The 19,185-nt window shown below is 42.2% G+C and overlaps 1 protein-coding gene across 1 annotated transcript in view; it reads right to left on the bottom strand.

Moving 5' to 3' along the window:
* Positions 1 to 19,185, bottom strand: part of TBL3 (transducin beta like 3) — an 825,158-nt gene that overhangs the window by 439,001 nt on the left and 366,972 nt on the right. Inside the window, exons 8-9 of the mRNA XM_044089118.1 lie at positions 7,595 to 7,670; positions 1,927 to 2,020 (exon numbers count right to left, since the gene is read on the bottom strand). Coding sequence (XP_043945053.1) covers positions 1,927 to 2,020; positions 7,595 to 7,670 — 170 coding nt within the window. The remainder of the gene's footprint in view (positions 1 to 1,926; positions 2,021 to 7,594; positions 7,671 to 19,185) is intronic.

The raw sequence follows: 19,185 nt of genomic DNA, 5'->3' as shown, positions 1-19,185 counted from the left end.
AGCAGTTGCATGCCTTAATGTTGCAACAGCTCTAATCAAAACAAGGTTTGTTTTGTCATTTCCCAGCTATGTTTTTAAAAAAGTATCAGCTGAAACTGGATGTTTCTTCCAACAATGGATATTTTCCATTCCCCACAAGTACATAAGAAGCTGTAAGGAATTACTATGGAACAAAAACGGTGCATGCAAACTGCTGAAATCCATATCAGCCTTGCAGAGACCCTCATTACATGCAGCGACTAAGGACTCTAGAACAGCTAATACATCAATTATCCAAGAAATATCAATGGTCAAGGAAGCAGAGAATATGGTATCTAATCCACGGGTTAAAGAAGAACCAGGACATACTAAAAAAAACTCTCTTAAGTGACTATCCAACTACAAGCGGGTTTCATGCTTAAAATTTTACTTCCATCCCAGATGACAGCTTTCAATCTTGAGCTGTAACTTTAAAACAAGAGAAAGTTGAATTCAAAGGAATGAAATATAAATTAGACCCATATTCCAGGACTTCTTTAGCACCAACATATTCTGGTAATTCCTCCACTGAGCTCATAAGAAACTCCACAAATACATCCTTTCTACCAGATGGACAGAAGACTAGGATACTTCAGTACAATGAAAACTTTGATCAATATACTTTCAAATTTTTGAAACATAATAAGCTTTATTAAAATTGCAAATAATAACTGAAACATTCTAAAAAGGCAGAAGGGGTGTACTGTACCATAGAGAGGTGACCTGTGAGCCAGATCACCTCTATTGGGTTTACAGGCAAGCACTACACTAGCTACCCTTGTGAACCATTTAAAGCCTAGTCAATTTTTCCTTGGTGAAAATCAAACCCTGTACCTTTTTGTTTGTGAAGTAAACACCTAACCATTATACCAAATCCCAACCTTAGACAATAACCAAAGGTAAGAATTAAACTCTGTAACTTGTGCATGTGAGGTAAACACTTCAACCATTAAGCAAATGTCCAACCTTGAAGAGTGGCCTATTCCTGCACTGGGAGTTAAACCTGGGCCACTTGGATGAAAGTCAAGAATTCTAACTGCTAGATAACATTTATTCACTAACAACAACAACAAAATACTCTCACAGAACATGGTGGCTTGGTGATACCCCCAGAGATACGAGTACAAATTCACTATTATTTTAAACCCCATGGTTACATGCTCTTTTCAGTCAAATCTAAAAAGTAAAGTGATGTTGAACCATTATGCAAGTTAAAACTTCTTACTAAAATAAAAAAAGGAAATACGGGCAACTATTTGAAATGTCAGGATCTGGTTCAGCAAGTTTACAGAGACTGAGTGCCCGAAAAAAAATGGACTTGAATGTTCCAAGCCCAAGATGGGATACTATGAAATGTACCGTAAGCTTAGCAGAGTCTGGTCTTGCCTTGTTTAGCTGTTTATCACTTGTTGCCAAGCATTTATTTTTTTAAATCCTTGACTCACAATTAATGTAAAATGTTTAAAAAGAAGTGGTTAACACTGTTGCCTCATTGTTTCTGGTGCTCCAGTTCATTTCCTGGCTAGGGTGCAATCTGTACAAAGTATGCAGACCCTACCTGCATCCATGTGGGTTTTCAGTAGGTACTCCAGTTTTCTACCATATCCCAGAAATGTGCCTTGGGTGAATTGGGAACCACCCACTCTGCCCACGGGTGTGCAGAGTGACAGAGTCGGTTTAAACTCCTGCAAGAGTGTCCCCTGAAACCTTGCTTTGGATTAAGTGTACAAATGCTCAATAAAAAAAAATGAAGGAAGGAATAATCACTGCATGAAAATAAAAAATTAATTCAAACAATTTCAATCTGCACCAATGTCACAATTCATTCAAAACCAGTTCTTCACCTAAAGATGTATGCAAAACTTTATATGTAAACTTTAAATACCTGTTCTAAACAAGTGCACCTACCTTTGCTACCAGCAGTGACGAAATTAAGTTCTTTGTTGTTTAGGCTTACAAATCCATAATCTTCTTCTGGCAAAATGACCACAGCTTCCACGCTCTAGGAAAAAAAAAATTACAAAATCTGAGCCACAAGTCCAGCTTAGACTTGCAAACTTAGTTAAAATTTTCAAAAAGCTCAATGACTACTTTTACAACAGTTTTTTTACTGTGCATGGTGCAAAACATAATCATACTTCTGCATATAAAAGATCCAACCACCTGCTGCAGATAATGGGAAGTCATTTGATGAGTGAAACTATGCTCTGAAACCTTATGAGGTGTCAGGTAGTGCAAGCGACACAGCTGTTATTCATTCTCAAACCTAGAAAAGACAGTGATTTGCAAAATGGCTGGACACTGATCAATAGATTGATTACAGCACCACCAGTGTGAAAGCAAAGACTTTGGAAAATGGCCAACAAAACCATCATTTTGGGCAAAATTCAGTTACTGGCTAGTCACTACACTGCCTGGATGTCAGTAACTATGAAATCTGGAAAAAGTAAGAAAAAAGCATAAAGAAAAAGAGAAGAATAAACTCTGGTGGGAAGAGCCCTGCAGTTGTTCATCTTTTGTACAGGAGACAGTTTCCGTAATTTAAAGGAAAAAATAGATCAAGTGCACTCAGGTGTGTTTGAAATAAGTGAGACATTGGTGGAATATATATGAAGACAAATGCAGTAGGCTGAATGGTGTAACTGAATGTTTGCGCGGGTGTGTGTGTGCGTGTATGGTACGGAAGAACGACAGTGGCAGGGCTAGACACCCAGAGGTATGAAGAATGGCTTTAGATGACTACCATATTCATATGACATCCTGACGCCATATGTAAAAGGTGGGGAAAAGGGGTTGTGGATGGATGGATTTTGTTAGGGCCAAGGGATGGGTCTCTGTGCAGCATCCACTTGTGTGTGTCTGCTGATGTCCTGCTCAACGAGTCAACCATGCAGTTCGCCTACGAGGGAGAGTATAACGTTGTCAGGAGCGATCTGCATTATATGATCTATTCACACCTGCATGGCTAACCTGAACAGGTGATAAGAGTACTTCCCATTTGTTTACTTATCACTTCAGTGTAGTGCTGTCTGTAGTCATGGTCAGTGTTCCTGGTACCAAGACAGTCAAACTCTCTCGGAACATAAATGACTGCTAATATTTATTTTATGTTTATGTGCAATTTGTTTTCCCGAGAGCTAGTCCAAGGTATGGGCTTCACCAGGTCCTAGCTAATGAATAAATGGTTAGGGCCTAGTTGTGAGGTGGTTGTTTAAATGGTTAAGGCCTAGTTGTGAGGTGGTTGTTTAAATGGTTAGGGCCTAGTTGTGAGGTGGTTGTTTAAATGGTTAGGGCCTAGTTGTGAGGTAGTTGTTTTAAAGGCATCTCTTTCCCTTGTTTCTCTGACACTGGTTCATCCACCAGCCTAACTCCCCTTTTTTATACAAAGTAATGTTGTGACAAAATTTTTTTAAGGGTTCTGACAAGTGGTGCAGGTGTTCCTTAGGAACCACAGGAACTTTCTCATGTGCAATATGGTTAAATGAACCATTAGAAGAATTGATGCCATGTGGCCTACACTCTTCAAGATCAGTTTGTCTGTCCACTTTGGTTAAATCTGCCATGTTTTTGAAAAAGGCAGTCTAACTATGATCATGGGAAGCTCTATCTCATTTGTTCACTTATGAAGTTGATTTTGTCCAACAATGTGTTTTTATTTGGTAGTGATCTTTTTCTGCAACAGACAGGCGTAGCTATGGGCATCAGTACTGTCAAAAGCTATGCCAAACATTGTTATGGCAAGGTGGGAACTTAATTATGTATTATGTGAAAATAATCTTTTCAGGAGCGGTGTTTTATTTTGTGTGTGCTTTTTGGATGACATTTTTATGATTTGGTGATATGTTATCCGATTTTGTCACTTACTGCACAGCACAACAAGTTTTTTGAGGTTTACCATGAACCAGTCATTGGAAAAGATTGAATTTTTGGATGCTTGTATCACAAATAGTGATGGTATTCTTTTCATGAGCCTATATAAGAAGCCCACTAAAGAATAGTTTTACATAAAGCTAGTATGCAAAGGTTCATAGGTTGGTACTAAGCTATCGGCCCTAGGGCCTATACAAGCCTAGCCATAACAATTCCATGGAAATTTCTTCCCACAATATTTACTTTCCTGGACCCCTGTCTAGCAGGGCAATTGACGTGATCCCCGGGGTGAATTTCCTATCTCCCATCCAATCGTCAAGGTTCCTTTTGAAGAGAGCCAAGGAGGTGCTCTGCTTTACATGTATGGGCAGTCTATACAGAGTATGTGGAGTCTGTGGGGGTCAGGAACATATCCCTCCAGCATGTTTTGTTCATTGTGATGAAAAAGTCTAGATCCCTGGAGCGTGTGGCTCTGAGGGACTGAGATTTCTTTAAGTGGAGCATGTCCAACAGCTCAGGGTATGACATGGCCTTGTATGTTAAGCAGAGATCACCTCTGAGTAGATGATATGCCACAAAGTATAGCTAGAGTTTTTTATATGGTCAGCATAGGGCATCTGCTTTAGGCCTGTAAATCTTTTAGTGAGGTATTTCTGCATCCTTTCCAGCTGTTGCAGATGTCTTGTGAGGTACATACCAAACAGGGCACTGAACTCTTATAATGGGTCTAATGAGGAATGAGTACAGTGGGACAATGACCTCCTTTTTTCTGGATGAAAAGCTCTTAGTGATGAGGTGTGCCACACAGAAGGATTTCCTAACTGTTGTGGCGATACGGTTATCGAAGGTGAGACCACTGTCCACCTGTGTCCCTAAGTCTCTCATCACACTTTCAGTACATAGTGTACTGTCACCTATGTGGTAATTCATGGGTACATGGTTTTTCCCAAAGGGGATAACTATACAATTCTTGGCATGAAGCTTAAGCCCATGGCTCTGGCACCAAGCATCTGTTTTGGTAAGGCCCTTTTGTAGAATATCCATATCATTTGGGGATTCAATAATGGCTCCCAGTTTGCAGTCATCTGCGAACTTTGTTAGCCACAGTCCCTTAGTGTTGGCCTGTACTTCAGGGAAGTAGATGCCAAACAAGAGCAGTCCCAGGACTGAACCCTGAGGTACTCCACTTGTCTGGAGCTGGATTTGGAGTCGGCTACTTTCACAGTCTGGGTTATGTCAGTAAGCCAGTTGGCAACCCATCGAGTGACGTAGGGAATTATGCCCACCTTAGTAAGTTTATCTATGATTCCAGAGTAGGGGATGGTGTTGAAGGCCTTGGTGGGGTCCAAATAGGATTACCCTCATCCACAGCTCTGGAGACTGATTCAAAGAAGTCAATCAGGTTCAGGAGACAAGATTGGCCCTTCACTAACCCAAACTGGGTGGGTCCAGTGTTCGAAGGTTGCCAATGTCTTTATTTATAAGTTCCATGATAATGCGTTCCATGCCCTTGCAGATCAGGCTAGTCAGACTGATGGGACGGTAGTTCCGGGATCCAAGTTGGATCCTCCCTTGTGGAGTGGGATAACTGTAGCTGTGTGCCACTCAGTGGGCATGAAGCCAGAGGTGAGGCTATGATTAAACATGACACTTAGGTGAGGTGCCAGTTCATATTGTAGTTCATGTAGTACACAGCTCAGGATGTCATCTGATCCCATGGATGCTGTATTCTTAGCTTTGGAGAGTGTGGTTTCTACCTGTGTGGCCGTGATTACCAGAATATGGCAATCTTTTGGTATTGAGATGGGCCCTTTAGGGGGTGAGAGGGGGGTGAAGTTGGCACTAAATCGATCTGCCAGGACATTGGCAATATCCTTGGGATCAGTATATTTAATGCCATTCTGTTGTAGCTCAGAGCAGATTTGAGCATTGCCATTTAGATTCTTGACATAACTATAGAATGCCTTGTGACTGTCTTTGGAATCTTTGGCAATTTTATTTTCATAACTAGCTTTGGAGGATTTTATGAGGGATCTCAGCTTCTTGCTGAGGCTGGTAAGGAAGTTTTTTGCAACCTGGGATTTTCCTCTTTTCTGCAACAGTTTCTTCCTTCTGTTGTATAGTTTGTTTATGGCAGGAGACCACCAGATTGGCTTCATTTTTTTTGGAGGAGAGCGTCTTGGTTCTATTTGGGATGGCACGATTCATGCACGAGTGGATGTGCTTGTACAGTGATTTAGTGTAGAATTCAGCAGTCGAACTTTCAGCTCCCGTCTGCATGGGTGTCATGAAGTTTGTCACTTCTGACTTGAGTAGCATGAAATTGGCTTTGGAGAAGTTTTTTACGGAGGTTTCATTATTGGGGGGGTGGGGGTGGTATGTGGATGTCAAGGGTGATAAGCTTATGGTCAGATCTGACCAATGAGACCATCAGAGATATATACATAAGAATGAATTGTAGAACAAGTTTTATAGGGCTGCCAGATGTTGTGACAGGACTCTGACATGCTCAAACTGTTTAATGAGTTGAAGAATAACTTCCTGAGCAGAGGTTACCATGCAGCCAAGATCAGATCTGCTACTGATGAGGTTCTTGCCCACAGGGGCGACGCAACTAAACCAATTTTTTCTGGTAGTTATGTGCATCTATCTAGAAAAGTTCCACAGAATGTGATAAGAATGAATCTGACATAGTCAAACAATGTCCATCTAGTCTGTGATGTTATAAAAAGAAATTGAGCCATTCTGATGGCTGATTAGAAATGTGAGACTTTGCTTGGCAGTGTTTCTTGCTCGTTTTAGCAACAGAAATGGCTTATTACTACAGAGGTGGCTCTGTTACGATTCCTATGATGTGATTAGACCTGGGTCTGACAGATCATGCACTGTCATGTGTAGGTCTTGTACTATGTGCAGGTATATTTCTAACTATAAAGTCCTTTGTTCATCGTGTGACTAGATTTGAATAAACGTTTGATTTTTATGCCGATTGCTGTTCCATGCATTTGGTCTACTTAGCCCTATGCAGGTCTTGTACCTGCTTTTATGTAGGTAAGACAAATAGGCCACTAAAGGAATGGATCAAAGAGCACATTAATGATATTAGGAAAGGTAATGCCAAGAGTGCTCTGTTTAAACATGTGATGGTTACTAGTAGTGATCACACCTTTTGTTTTCTCATTTTAAAATTGTGTAATGAGAGTAAGAGAGGTGGTGATATAAGGTTACGGACTGAGAATCTTGAGACAGACTGGATATTTAGGCTGCAAACATGCAGGAAACCAGGACTGGACAATGTTCCTTTAAGGGCTAAACTGAAATCTAGACCCCTGAAACAGGAACTGATGAGCTATACAAGTTGGATTTCTAAGTTTTACTGTAGGTCTGAGAACGCACTGTTACAGTGTGAAAGCACTTTGTCTTACACATTTTTATTTACGTGTCTTCAGTATTCCTGCTGTGTCTAGCTGGCTATATTTATTTTTATTTCTCTGGTACCTAAAAGCAAACTAAAGGCTTTGGCATACTGGCCAGACATCAGGCCACCCTTGGCAGGGGATCCCTAATATAATGAATACTTCAACAGTGAAATGGGAAGACATCTACACAAAGATGTGATCTTACAGCAGATGGTGGTAGTGGACATACGTTTTTCCAAATTTTACCCGTTTCATAACACTTTCTGTCTAATGAAAGTAATGCTTACCTCATACACTGGTACTGTTCTCTTGACAGTTCTGGTTTTAAGTTCCCACACTGTGCAGATTTTATCACGACCAGAGCTGTAAGTAAAGATAACATTTTAGTAACATGTGGCACACTTGAATGCTGAGTGTATATCTTCACCTGTGGACTTGCAGCTGTCATCTCACACTGTAACTCTGATTCACAGAGGAAATAAGATCAGCAGACATCATACATTGCTCTGAGGTTATTTTTTTTTTTTTTAAACCTTAACAGTGTGGTATGCTGGGAACAGACATGCAATATATGCATCTGCACACCTGCATACTACACATCATCTTACTATGCCATCTGTTAAAACCATGCACCATCAGAACCCACTGTAGCATCCAACAGGAGCCAGACGTGCACACAAGTGACATCCTCCCCAATTTAAGAGGACAGCAGTAAAGGGGACATCTTTTAATACTTCCTATCAATTCTCCACCAACTACTAGCTATACACAGACAGATCACTATACCCCCACCGCGACATGTATGAGGGGATTAATGGACCCATTCAAACATTGCTCATACCTATCCTTCTGGGCAAGTTCCTGGGTGCCTTAGGCTTGCTGTTGAGCAAGGGGTATCAAACTATTAATGTCATATAATTAAATATGCTGTTAAACATCATCACATCAACTGAGGAAAAAGGCTCATACCATCTTAGGAATAAGCAGTTTACTCAGCGACAGCTATGTTACCATCTTAGGAATAAGCAGTTTACTCAGCGACAGCTGTGTTACCATCTTAGGAATAAGCAGTTTACTCAGCGACAGCTGCTTCTGCAAAACAGCCGTCAAGTGATACTAACGAAACAGACATACAAGTGCAAAAAATATCGAAATGTAAACGTCAACAATATAAAAAGTAGCCTTAGAGTGAGTCTAACTATAAGGAACTTCAGCTATTATATATGATCTGAGGTTAAAATTAAAAGAAGAAACTACTGCGGTTATCCTCAGCAGAAACGCATATCTACTTCCAGTTAAAATAAAGAATGCGAAAGGACAGAGCCCGCTAACAATACAATGACAAGTGATCTACTTAATGAATACAACAACGCTGTAAATTCAAACAATCCTACCAAGAAAAGTAATCATCATTCAGTGCTAAAATAATGAACAATGTTTACAATACATAATCTGTAATACAAGTTGAATGCCACAGAACAACAAAACATCTATGACAACATTTTAACTAATTATCAGACTGATGATGCAGAGACAAAGGATCTGTCTGCACTTCTAGCACCCAAGGTTTGAAAATGGCTTTATGATACTGGAAGGGTTGACCGGGGGCAAGATGATGTGGCCAATGTGACCTCTTATCATGAAGGGATGGAGGCTGTAGGATTAATTAGCATTAGTTACTGTCTGCATCATTTGTAGTGGACACTAAAAAGACTAGGTGACGTGTCACATGTCCTGATGTCACTGAGCATCGCTTCCTCAGATTTCTGATTCTGACTGACAAGTTTCCCAAACTGCTGCTGCCATGGTTGTAAGACTTACTTGGCATAAGGTTATTCTGTCGGAGAAGTCAGAGAAGAGTCCTGTTGTCCAGAAATAAGCAACATGGGATCTGAAGGGAAGCTGGTGAGGGTATAAATGGAGGAAAGCAAGAGAGACAGACCAGGGAGAATGAACATGGTGAAGCACAAAATATTATGCTGATAAGATTCTATAGCCTTCATTTAAACAATTACCCTCACTGGAAGCAGAATGGTAAAAATACTTCTGGTTTTGTGCTCCAAATCTGCTCACCATTTCATAACAGTGCAGAGCCTCACAGCTTCAGCTGATTCCCCCACCCACCCCTCCCATCAAGAAAACACAGACATCATAATCCAATTACTTCTTACTTAGAAATTCACAAAGCCACACCATCAATAGGCTGAAAAAAAGGGAAAAAAACACCATAAACAAATAATGTTTAATCAAAGCTGCACTATTCAATGACCAGCACTTACCAACATTATCCAGAAAACTATAACAATAAAATAATGCAACCTAAGGAGTAATACTAAAAAAACTGCTGTCAAATGTTTAGAATACCAGGCAACACCTATCATTAGAAGAAAAGAATGTTTTAGTTGGCGCTCCGTGTTCCATGTCAACAAGCCAAAGAAAAGGTAGTAAGAAGGTATACGATGTTAAAAACTGCTATCATTATCCGGTAATTGAGTATTAGCGCAATCACAGTTTGTCAGAATTCGTGGCGGTTATGGCAGGAAGTAAGTTTAATGATAATGGAACGTTGCCGAGACCGCTGCAAATTCTGACAAAAATTTAAAAAATAAATTTAAATTAAAACTGCTGTAACCTTCTTTTCTATACATAATATTCCAATTAGAAATGGTCTGCCTTAACTGATGCAAAACAGATTTCTAGTGAGAATGTGTAATACAGTGTGGTTGCACAACATTACAGTAATTTAAAAGACTTTATATTTTAAAGTTTGCACTGTATTTGGCTTTGCTTGTGTTTTCTTTTTGTGATTGGCATGCTTGAAAGTGTACACAGGTGGAAAGGGTAGGATTATTAACATCACTTGCCCTTATCTTATGGAGTTCCTTAGCTTAAAAAAAGTTGAACAAAGCAGGGGTAGGATTATTAAAAACAGGTGCTATTTTCTGATGGAGTTCATTATGTTAAAAAAGTTGAACAAAATTTAAAACATTACTATTTTATAAATTTATGAAAGCGATGTTCAAATAAGCGTATTGTGACAACCATGCACTGTCAGCATTCACACCATTTTAAGCAACGCATTATTTAATTGAGAAGGGAATGTCGCCGTGAATGCTGACAGTGTGTGGTTGCGATAAAACGCAAGTACCCATTATCCGAAATAAGACCACTACCCTTACCTGCAAACATACAATGGGCATGCCTATCAATCTCTTAATGAAAGAGCTCTGGACACAGCCACAAACAATGGTGGCACCAAGACCCCAAAATAAGGACTGATTTTAACTTTTGTTCTTATAAACTCAGAAAATTGGTAGAATATCAGGTTTTGCATATGCATACATTTTTCTGAAGGATATGAAGTTTGAAACTCGTCTGTCATCATTTAGTGACTGCAGTCCTCAAGGACATGCCAGAAAACCACAAACTATGAGGAACAGACAAAACTATAAAATGCAGTCATTCTACAAAAATCTGAACAGCTGAGAGGTAATCATGTTAATAGTAAATCACGTCAAGAAAGTAGTATTTCAACAGTTACCCGTAACATACAGGTATCCTTACCTTCCTTAATCGTACAGCACTACTCATGCAGCAGCACTAGCGGACAACTGTATCATGCCACATGCAACCTATATCAATGTCACACCGATGCATTAAATTCTAACATTAGAGCCAATCATCTGTGGTTTGTTATAGGAGGAAAATAACAGGTATGCTCTTGTCATATCAGTTATAGGAGGAAAATAACAGGTATGTTCTTGTCATACCAGTTATAGGAGGAAAATAACAGGTATGTTCTTGTCATATCAGTTACAGGAGGAAAACAACAGATTAATAGTTTCATAGATAGGTACTAGGCTATCGGCCCTGGGGCCTATACAAGCCCAGCCAAAAAGGTACCCTGGCTTTTGCCACCCAAGAAAATTATTTTCCTGTGCCACTGTCAAGCGAGCCACAGAGGTGATCCCCGGGGTGAATTTCCTATTTCCCATCCAATCATCAAGATTTTTCTTGAAGAGTGCTAATGAGGAGCTTTGTTTGCTATAGATAGGTAGTTTATTCTTGAGTATGGGAAGTCTCTGGGACAGGAATCTATCCCTCCGGCATGTACTGTTTATTGTTGTGACAAGGTTTAGGTCCCTAGAGCGTGTAGCTTGGAGGGATTGGGATTTCTTTAAGTGGAGCATGTCCAACAGCTCTGGGTTTGACATAGCTTTGTATGTTAGGCACAGATCACCTCTGAGTAGGCGATATGTGACGGAGAAAAGCTGGAGTTTTTTTAGACAGTCTACGTAGGGCATCTGTTTGAGGCCAGTAATCCTCTTTGTGAGGTATTTCTGCGGACTTTCCAGTTGTTGTAGATGTCTTGTGAGGTACATACCAAAAGGGGAGTTTTACTCTATAATGGGTCTAATGAGTGATGAGTAGAGGGGAACAATGACCTTTTTTCTGGACGAGAAACCTCTTGTGATGAGGTGTGCCATGTAGAAAGATTTCCTGACTACTGTGGCGATATGATTATCATAGGAGAGACTACTGTCCACCTGTGTCCCAAGGTCTCATCACACTTTTGGTGTTAAGTGTACTACCACCTATGTTGTAGTTCATGGGTACAAAGTTTTTACCAAAGGGGATGACAATGCACTTTTTGGCATTGAGCTTGAGGCCATGGCTTTGACACCAGGCATCTGTCTCAGTGAGGCCCTTTTGTAGGATGTCCACATCATTAGAAGTTTCAATTATGGCTCCTAGTTTGCAGTCATCTGCGAACTTCGTTAGCCAAAGACCTTCTGTGTTAGCCTGTACTTCAGAAAAGTAGATACCAAACAGGAGAGGATCTAGGACTGAACTCTGTGGTACTCCACTTGTCACTGATCTGAAGTCAGATTTGGAGTCTGCTACTTTCACAGTGTGGGTTCTGTCAGTGAGCCAGTTGGCAACCCATCTTGTGACAGAGGGATTTATACCTAGTTTAGTGAGTTTATCTATAATTCCAGAGTGGGGGGTGGTGTTGAAAGCCTTGGCAAGATCTAGATAGGCTGTGTGAACCACCTTACCCTTGTCTACTGCTTTGGTGACTGCTTCAAAGAAGTCTATCAGGTTTAGGAGACATGATCTACCTTTTGCAAACCCGAACTGGGTGGGGTCCAGAGTTTGGAGATTACCAGTGCCTTTGTTTATAAGTTCCATGAATATACGTTCCATGGCCTTGCAGACCAGGCTCATCAGGGTAATGGGGTGGTAGTTCCCGGGGTCCATGGTGGCTCCCCCCTTGTGGAGTGGGATAACCATCTCGGAGCCATTCAGCAGGCACAAAGCCTGAGGTGCGGCTATGATTGAACAAGGTACTTAGGTGGGGTGCCAGTTCGTTCTGTAGTTCATGGAGAATGCAGCCTGGGATGTTGTCTGGTCCCATGGATGCTGTGTTCTTGGCTTTGGAGAGTGTGTTTTTTACCTGTGCAGCCGTGATTACAGCAACTTTGCATTCTTCCGCTATAGAGATGGGCTCTTTAGGGGGTGAGATGGGGGTAAAGTTAGCACTGAACCTATCTGCCAGGATGTTGGCAATGTCAGTTGAGTCTGTGTATTTAGTGCCATTGTGCTGTAACTTAGAGCAGATCTGAGTGTTGCCATTGAGATTCTTGACATAGCTATAGAATGCTTTGTGGTTGTCTTTAGAATCAGTGGCGATTTTGTTTTCGTAACTAGCTTTGGAAGATTTTATCAGGGATTGCAGCTTCTTACTGAGGCTGACCAGGGAGCTCCTCCACTCATGGGATTTTACTCTCTTTTGCAACAGTTTCTTCCTTCTGTTATACAGTTTACTTATGGCAGAGAACCACCAGATTGGCTTCCATTTTTGGAGGATAGTTTTTTGGTTCTGTTTGGGATAGCACGATCCATGCAATCATGTAAGTGCTTATAAAGTGCAATTGTGTGGGATTCAGAAGTCATAACTGTATTGTCCAGTTGCATGGGTGTCATGAAGTTCACCACTTCTGTCTTAAGAAGCTTTGGAGAAATTTTTTACCATGGTTTCCTTAATGGGGGCAGGATGTGGATATCTAGAGTAATTAGCTTATGGTCGGATCGGACCAATGAGGAGCTGACTCATGTTGGTAATGACTAGATCTAAGATATTGTTGCCCTTGGTGGGGGTGTGGATAAGTTGATCCAGGGCATTGGAGTTTATGAATTCCAGAAAGCGTTGAGCGAAAGAGTTGGTACAGTTTTCCCAGTTAATGGTGGGGTAGTTGATATCGCCCATTATTAGGGTGTTTGGTTGAACCCTAATATTTTCCAGTACATCAAGAAAAGAGGAGTGGGAATCCTAGGGCATGGTGGGTGATCTATAGCAAGCTACAATTTGGATTGCAGTTTTGCCCAGAGTTAGTTGCACTTGGATAACCTCGGCTGCATTATGCTGAGCAACTAGACTGTTGGTGTGGATATCCTTAATGAACATGGACACACCTCTGCCTTTGGTGTTCCTGTCCAGGTTACATGGCCAAAAAGTGTGGTATGAGTTATAGCCTGGTAGTGCAGGGGTGCTCGCTGGAGCCTTGAACCAGGTCTCAGTAACTGCACAGATATCAATGTTCTCCATTTTAATGAATGCCTCGAGTGAGTGCAATTTGAGATTTAGACTTCTAGCATTGAGTAGCATCACCCTCAGTTTTTGCTTGCCTGTTCCTGTTATGATGGTGAATTTGTCATTTGAACCTTGCCTAAAAAAGGCACTATAGGGGCGGCAAGATCCTTAGCCAGTATTCAGAATCCCAGGGGTGACATGTGCAGGCCTTCTCTGGCAAAGCATCGTGGTCTGTCGACCATGTCATCCCAGGCAGACAGATACTGGATCCCTTTAGAATGGCACCAGAAGCTTAGTCAATTGTTGAAGTCAATCTTTTTGTCCTTGTACTGCGGCATCATTCTGGGTGATGGCAGAATGCTACTCAGGGCTAGGGTCATACCTGCCTGGGCTACAAGATCGGAGAGCTCTTCCATGTCTCTTTTCATGTAGTCCAGGGAGGCAAGTCTCAGGCCGTTCACACCAACGTGGACAATGACAGAGTCATATTTGTACTTGTTGTGGAGTGACCCGAGTGCGTGAGTTATGTGGCAGATCCTGGCATCAGACAGGCAGCTGACAGTAACCTTCTCCTTGTTTAGCCTGGTAAGTGGGACATCAGTTTGCCTGACTATAGAGTCACCTATGACTAGTGTGTTGGGTACGTTGTTTTGCCTTACTGGCTGTGGTTGAGTGGCACACTGAGTCTGTGGGCTATGTATCATTTGGGTTGTGTTGGGGGGTGGAGGTTGCTTGCATTTCTGCTTTGGAGGTCTCTGTTGTTTGAGCAGATCATTATTGAGAGCCTCCGTGAATGTTTTTGTGTTTCTATGTGTGGATTTTGGTGGTGTAGTGCTACGGTAGCATTGTCACCTCACAGTAAGATGCTGTCCCGTTCGATTCTCAGCTAGAGCATCTTCTGTGTGGAGACATGCGTGAATGGGCGTACCTTCGTTGAAGGCTGTGCATCAGAGCTGGCAACTCGGCACGTAAAAATCTACTACCGATCATTAGCGGACCGGAGTTCCGCTGTGGTGACCCCTAAGCAGGAAAAGCTGAAAGACACAAAAAAAGATTTAGTGAGACTATGTGATGAGTGTGGTGTGGTGCAAGTGTTTACCTTCTCCTCTTGACTGTCAAGTTCAGTCTTGATTAGAGAGAGCTTTACCTCCAGTTTGGCTAGATAAGTGCATCTCTCACAGGTTGTAGTGTTGGGTGGTAGGAGGAGAGGGTTGTCTGTGTACATGAGGCAATTTCTACATTGCTCCAAGATGCCCAGATTCATCAGATAGACAGGAAAGAACACTGGGAGCTGACCCTTGGACATGCCTGAATAAAAAACTATTTTCCTCTAGATAAGTGAGGAAAGAGAGTACAAGAGCTGTTTTTCTCTAAGCAAGTGGGGAAAGTAAGTACCAAAACTGTTTTCCTCTAGGTAATGAGGAAGGTTGAGTGCTGTAGTAATTAGTAGGTTATTTAGTGCTTACAAGTTCTGAACAAGTGCTGATCACGAATAAGCAAATTCAAGTGCTAAAAAGTACAGTTTTGTACCTACCATAAATGTAGATGTCCGATAGACATGCAACTGCAGTCATAACATGTGGGTTGTCCTGCCTCAGGCAGCCCTCGGTCGGCCGGATTCCAAAGTCTGGGTCCGACGTCGGCTGATGTCGCATTTCTCTCCGACGTCAGAGCGGGTGGAGTACATAAGCAACAGCCGGCGCCAGCTACTTCAGTGTTTCTTGCCCCAGATGCCAGGTGCCTCCAAGGAAGGCTGTAATCAAATTGGAAGACAAAAACAGGATTCCAAACAAATAAATGAGCAATAAAACAAATACACCATAACAGATATCCCCAGCTAAGAGAAACAGGGATAGGAATGGACCCTAGGCATAGAGGGGTATGGAGGGAGGGAAAATCCGACTGCAGTTGCATGTCTATCGGACATCTACATTTATGGTAGGTACAAAACTGTACTATGTCCTTCAAGGATGCAACTGCAGTCATAACATGTGGGTAGAATACCATAGCTTTGCTGGGGGAGGAGGAATGCTCTAGGAAAAAGATGGTGTGGCAATCAAACCCTGCTGGACTGCCGAAGCAAAGCCTGCTCTGGATCTGGAGTATAGAGGGAGATTGTAGTGTTTGGAGAATGTATGCACGGAGCTCCATGTAGCAGCTTCTAGAATGTCCTTGGTAGGCACCCCTCTTAAGAATGCTGTAGAGGTGGCTGTAGCTCTAGTGGAATGTGGTCTGACATTGGCTGGAACAGTCTTTCCATGAAAGGAATAACAGAATCTGATGCAATGTCCAATCCATTTAGAAATAGTCTGTTTTGAGATTGCTTTTCCTTGGACTGCATGGGCGTAAGCTACAAAAAGTTGTTCAGACTTCCTACTGGCCTTGGTTCTGTCCAGGTAGTATCAAAGTTGTCTGTGAATGTCCAAGGTATGCAACAGTCTTTCCCCCTTATTCTCAGGATTGGGGAAGAAAGCAGGCAGATGAATGGCTTGATTTAAAGAAACCCTAGATACCACCTTTGGCATAAAAGTAGGGTTGGTCCTTAATGAAACCCTGTCTCTGTGAAAAATAATAAAGGGTGGTATTGCCATTAGGGCCTGTAGCTTCGAAACCCTTCTTGCTGAGGTAATTGCCAACAGGAAAGCTGTCTTCCATGAGAGAAATTGCAAGTCGACTGAAGCTGCTGGCTCAAAAAAGGTAGAGTCAGTTTTTCTAGGACAAAATTGAGGTCCCAGGCTGGCACTGGGGCCTTTCTTGGTGGCTTAATGTTCTTGATTCCCCTGAGGAATTGCCTTAATAAAGGGTGAGAAAAAACAGGAGGATCAGTGTTGTATCTAGCTGAAATAGCAGATGCATGTATCTTTTATGGAAGAATATGAGAGGCCGTTCTTTAACATATCTGCCAAATTTTCCAAGATGAGTGGGATGTTCAACAATGATGCATCATGTCCCTTGCTGGTATTCCAATTGCTGAATCTTTTCCACTTTGCTAAGTAAACCTTTCTGGTGGATGGTCTTCGAGCCTCTGTTAGTATCCGCTGAACTTCCTTGGAGAGAGATAAGCTGAATTTATTTATGGGATCTCCCAGGCTGTTAGCTGCAGTGTCTGAAGATTTGGATGCAGTGTTTCGAAATTGTGTTGAGTCAAAAGTAGAGGCCACTGGGAAGGGCCCACCACCTGGTGTGACATATGCTCCATAGTAGTGGGTACCAGTGTTGTCTTGGCCAGTCCGAGCTATTATGATTCCCTTGGGTTTCTCTGCTTTGATCTTTAGTAATACTGAGGTCATCAGTGGCAGAGGTGGGAATGCATAGATTGCTAGGGAGTTCCAGTTGAATGAGAGGGCATCTATTTTCCAAGCTTTTGGATGGTATGTCCTTGTGCAGAATTTTGGTAGAAGATGGTTGAGGTGAGAGGCAAATAGGTCCACTTCTGGCTTGCCCCATGTCGAAGTGAGCTGTCTGAAGGCCTTCGGATGTAACCTCCACTCGTGTGGATCTGTGAAATTCCTGCTTAGGCTGTCCGCCAACACATCGTCTTTTCCTGGAACAAACTGGGATTGTAACTGGATGTTTAGGCTCAGTGATTTCTCCCAAAGTTGCATTGTCAGTCTGCAAAGGGGGTAAGAGTGGGTGCCCCCTTGCTTGTTTATGTACCACATCACAGTGGTGTTGTCTGTCCGTATCAGTAAATGGCCTTGCTGGAGTTTGTGTTGAAAGGCCTCGATGGCATGCATTACTGCCAGCATTTCCTTTTGGTTTATATGCAGATGTGTTTCCTTTGGAGACCATTGTCCTTGTATACACCTGCCTTCCATGTGTGCCCCCCATCCAAGGTCTGAGGCGTCTGTAGTCATGGTCTGTGTTATCTGTGGTCTTTTGAATGACATACCTGTGTTTGCCTGGCTCACGAGGCCCACCATAGGAATTCCTTTTGTAGGCATGGAATGAGGGGTATGATTGTCTCCAAGTTGTTGCTGTGTTGAGACCAAATGCTTTTTAGGTACCATTGAAGCTTTCTCATGTGTAGTCTTGCTAATGGAACCAGGAGAATGCAGGATGCCATGTAACCCAGGGCCTGTAGGAATCTCCTTGCAGTCATCTGGGTGAGTTTTGCTAAACCTTTGAAGTAATGAGTTAACTTCTCTTGCTTGTCTTCTGTCAGGTAAGCCATCTGAGAGGCTGTGTCTAGTTTGGCTCCTAAGAAGATTATTTGCTGGGATGGCTGCAGTCTTGACTTTTGGAAGTTGACTGTGTATCCCAGAGCTTGAAGTAATCGTATGACATAATCCATGTTTTTTGTCAACATCAATTTGTCGTCCGCTTGTATGAGGCAGTCGTCCAGGTACGGGTAAATTTGTATACCCTGGAGCCTGCAATGAGCAATTACTGAAGCCAGGCACTTTGTGAATACTCTGGGCGCAGTAGATAAGCCAAATGGCAATGCTGAGAATTGATAATGCTCTGGCCCTGCAAGAAATCTGAGGTATCTTCTGCAGCTGTGTCTGATAGGGACATGCAGGTATGCCTCCTTGAGGTCAGAGTAATCAGCCACGACCCCTTGCCCAGCATGGGAAGGAGTTACTGTAGAGTCAGCATTTTCAACTTTGGTACTATGAGAACGGTGTTTAATGCGGACAAGTCCAGTATTGGTCTCCATTGAGATTCTTTTCTTGGAACAAGGAACAGTCTTGAGTAAAACCCCTGGTCTTGTTCTTGTTGTGGAACTCTTTCTATTGCTTTCATCCGAGTCAGCAGAGTGATTTGCTTGATAGCCTCTGCCCTCTGATTTTGTGGTAGGTTTGGCATGCCTTGTTTTCTTGGTAAGGTATGAAAATGAAACCTGTACCCTCGGTCTATAATGTCCAAAATCCATTTGTCCTTTGTCAGTCTGTGACAGTTTTCTGCAAACAGAGATAATTTCCCTTGAGGGAGCTTCTAGTTGTTCCCTGGTAGGCGGTAGTAGAGGAAAGTCATTGAGATTGTGGTTGTGGGGCAGGTGAAACCCCTCGTCACTTCTTTGGTTTCCTGGCTGCCACTGTCGCCCCTGTAAGGGCCTCTGTATTGGCCTCTTCCTCGGCCACGCCTGTTCTTACCCCTTTGAAACTTTTCTGGATTAGGAAAGGACCAGTTTTTGAAGGCCAATTCCTACTGAATCTGGGGGGTTGAACCTGGAGGAAATCTTTCACAGTCTGAACTGATTTTGCTTTTTCTTCGATGGTCTTTGACACATCCTTAGCATTTGCACCAAAAAGCTTGTTCTTTTCCAGAGGTGCATCCAGA

Source organism: Protopterus annectens, chromosome 12.part0 (assembly GCF_019279795.1).
Source record: "Protopterus annectens isolate FY-2018-M chromosome 12.part0, PAN1.0, whole genome shotgun sequence".
NCBI classification, from domain to species: domain Eukaryota; kingdom Metazoa; phylum Chordata; order Ceratodontiformes; family Protopteridae; genus Protopterus; species Protopterus annectens.
Note: the sequence above shows the minus strand (reverse complement) of the source record. Positions and strands in the feature narration are given on the sequence as shown.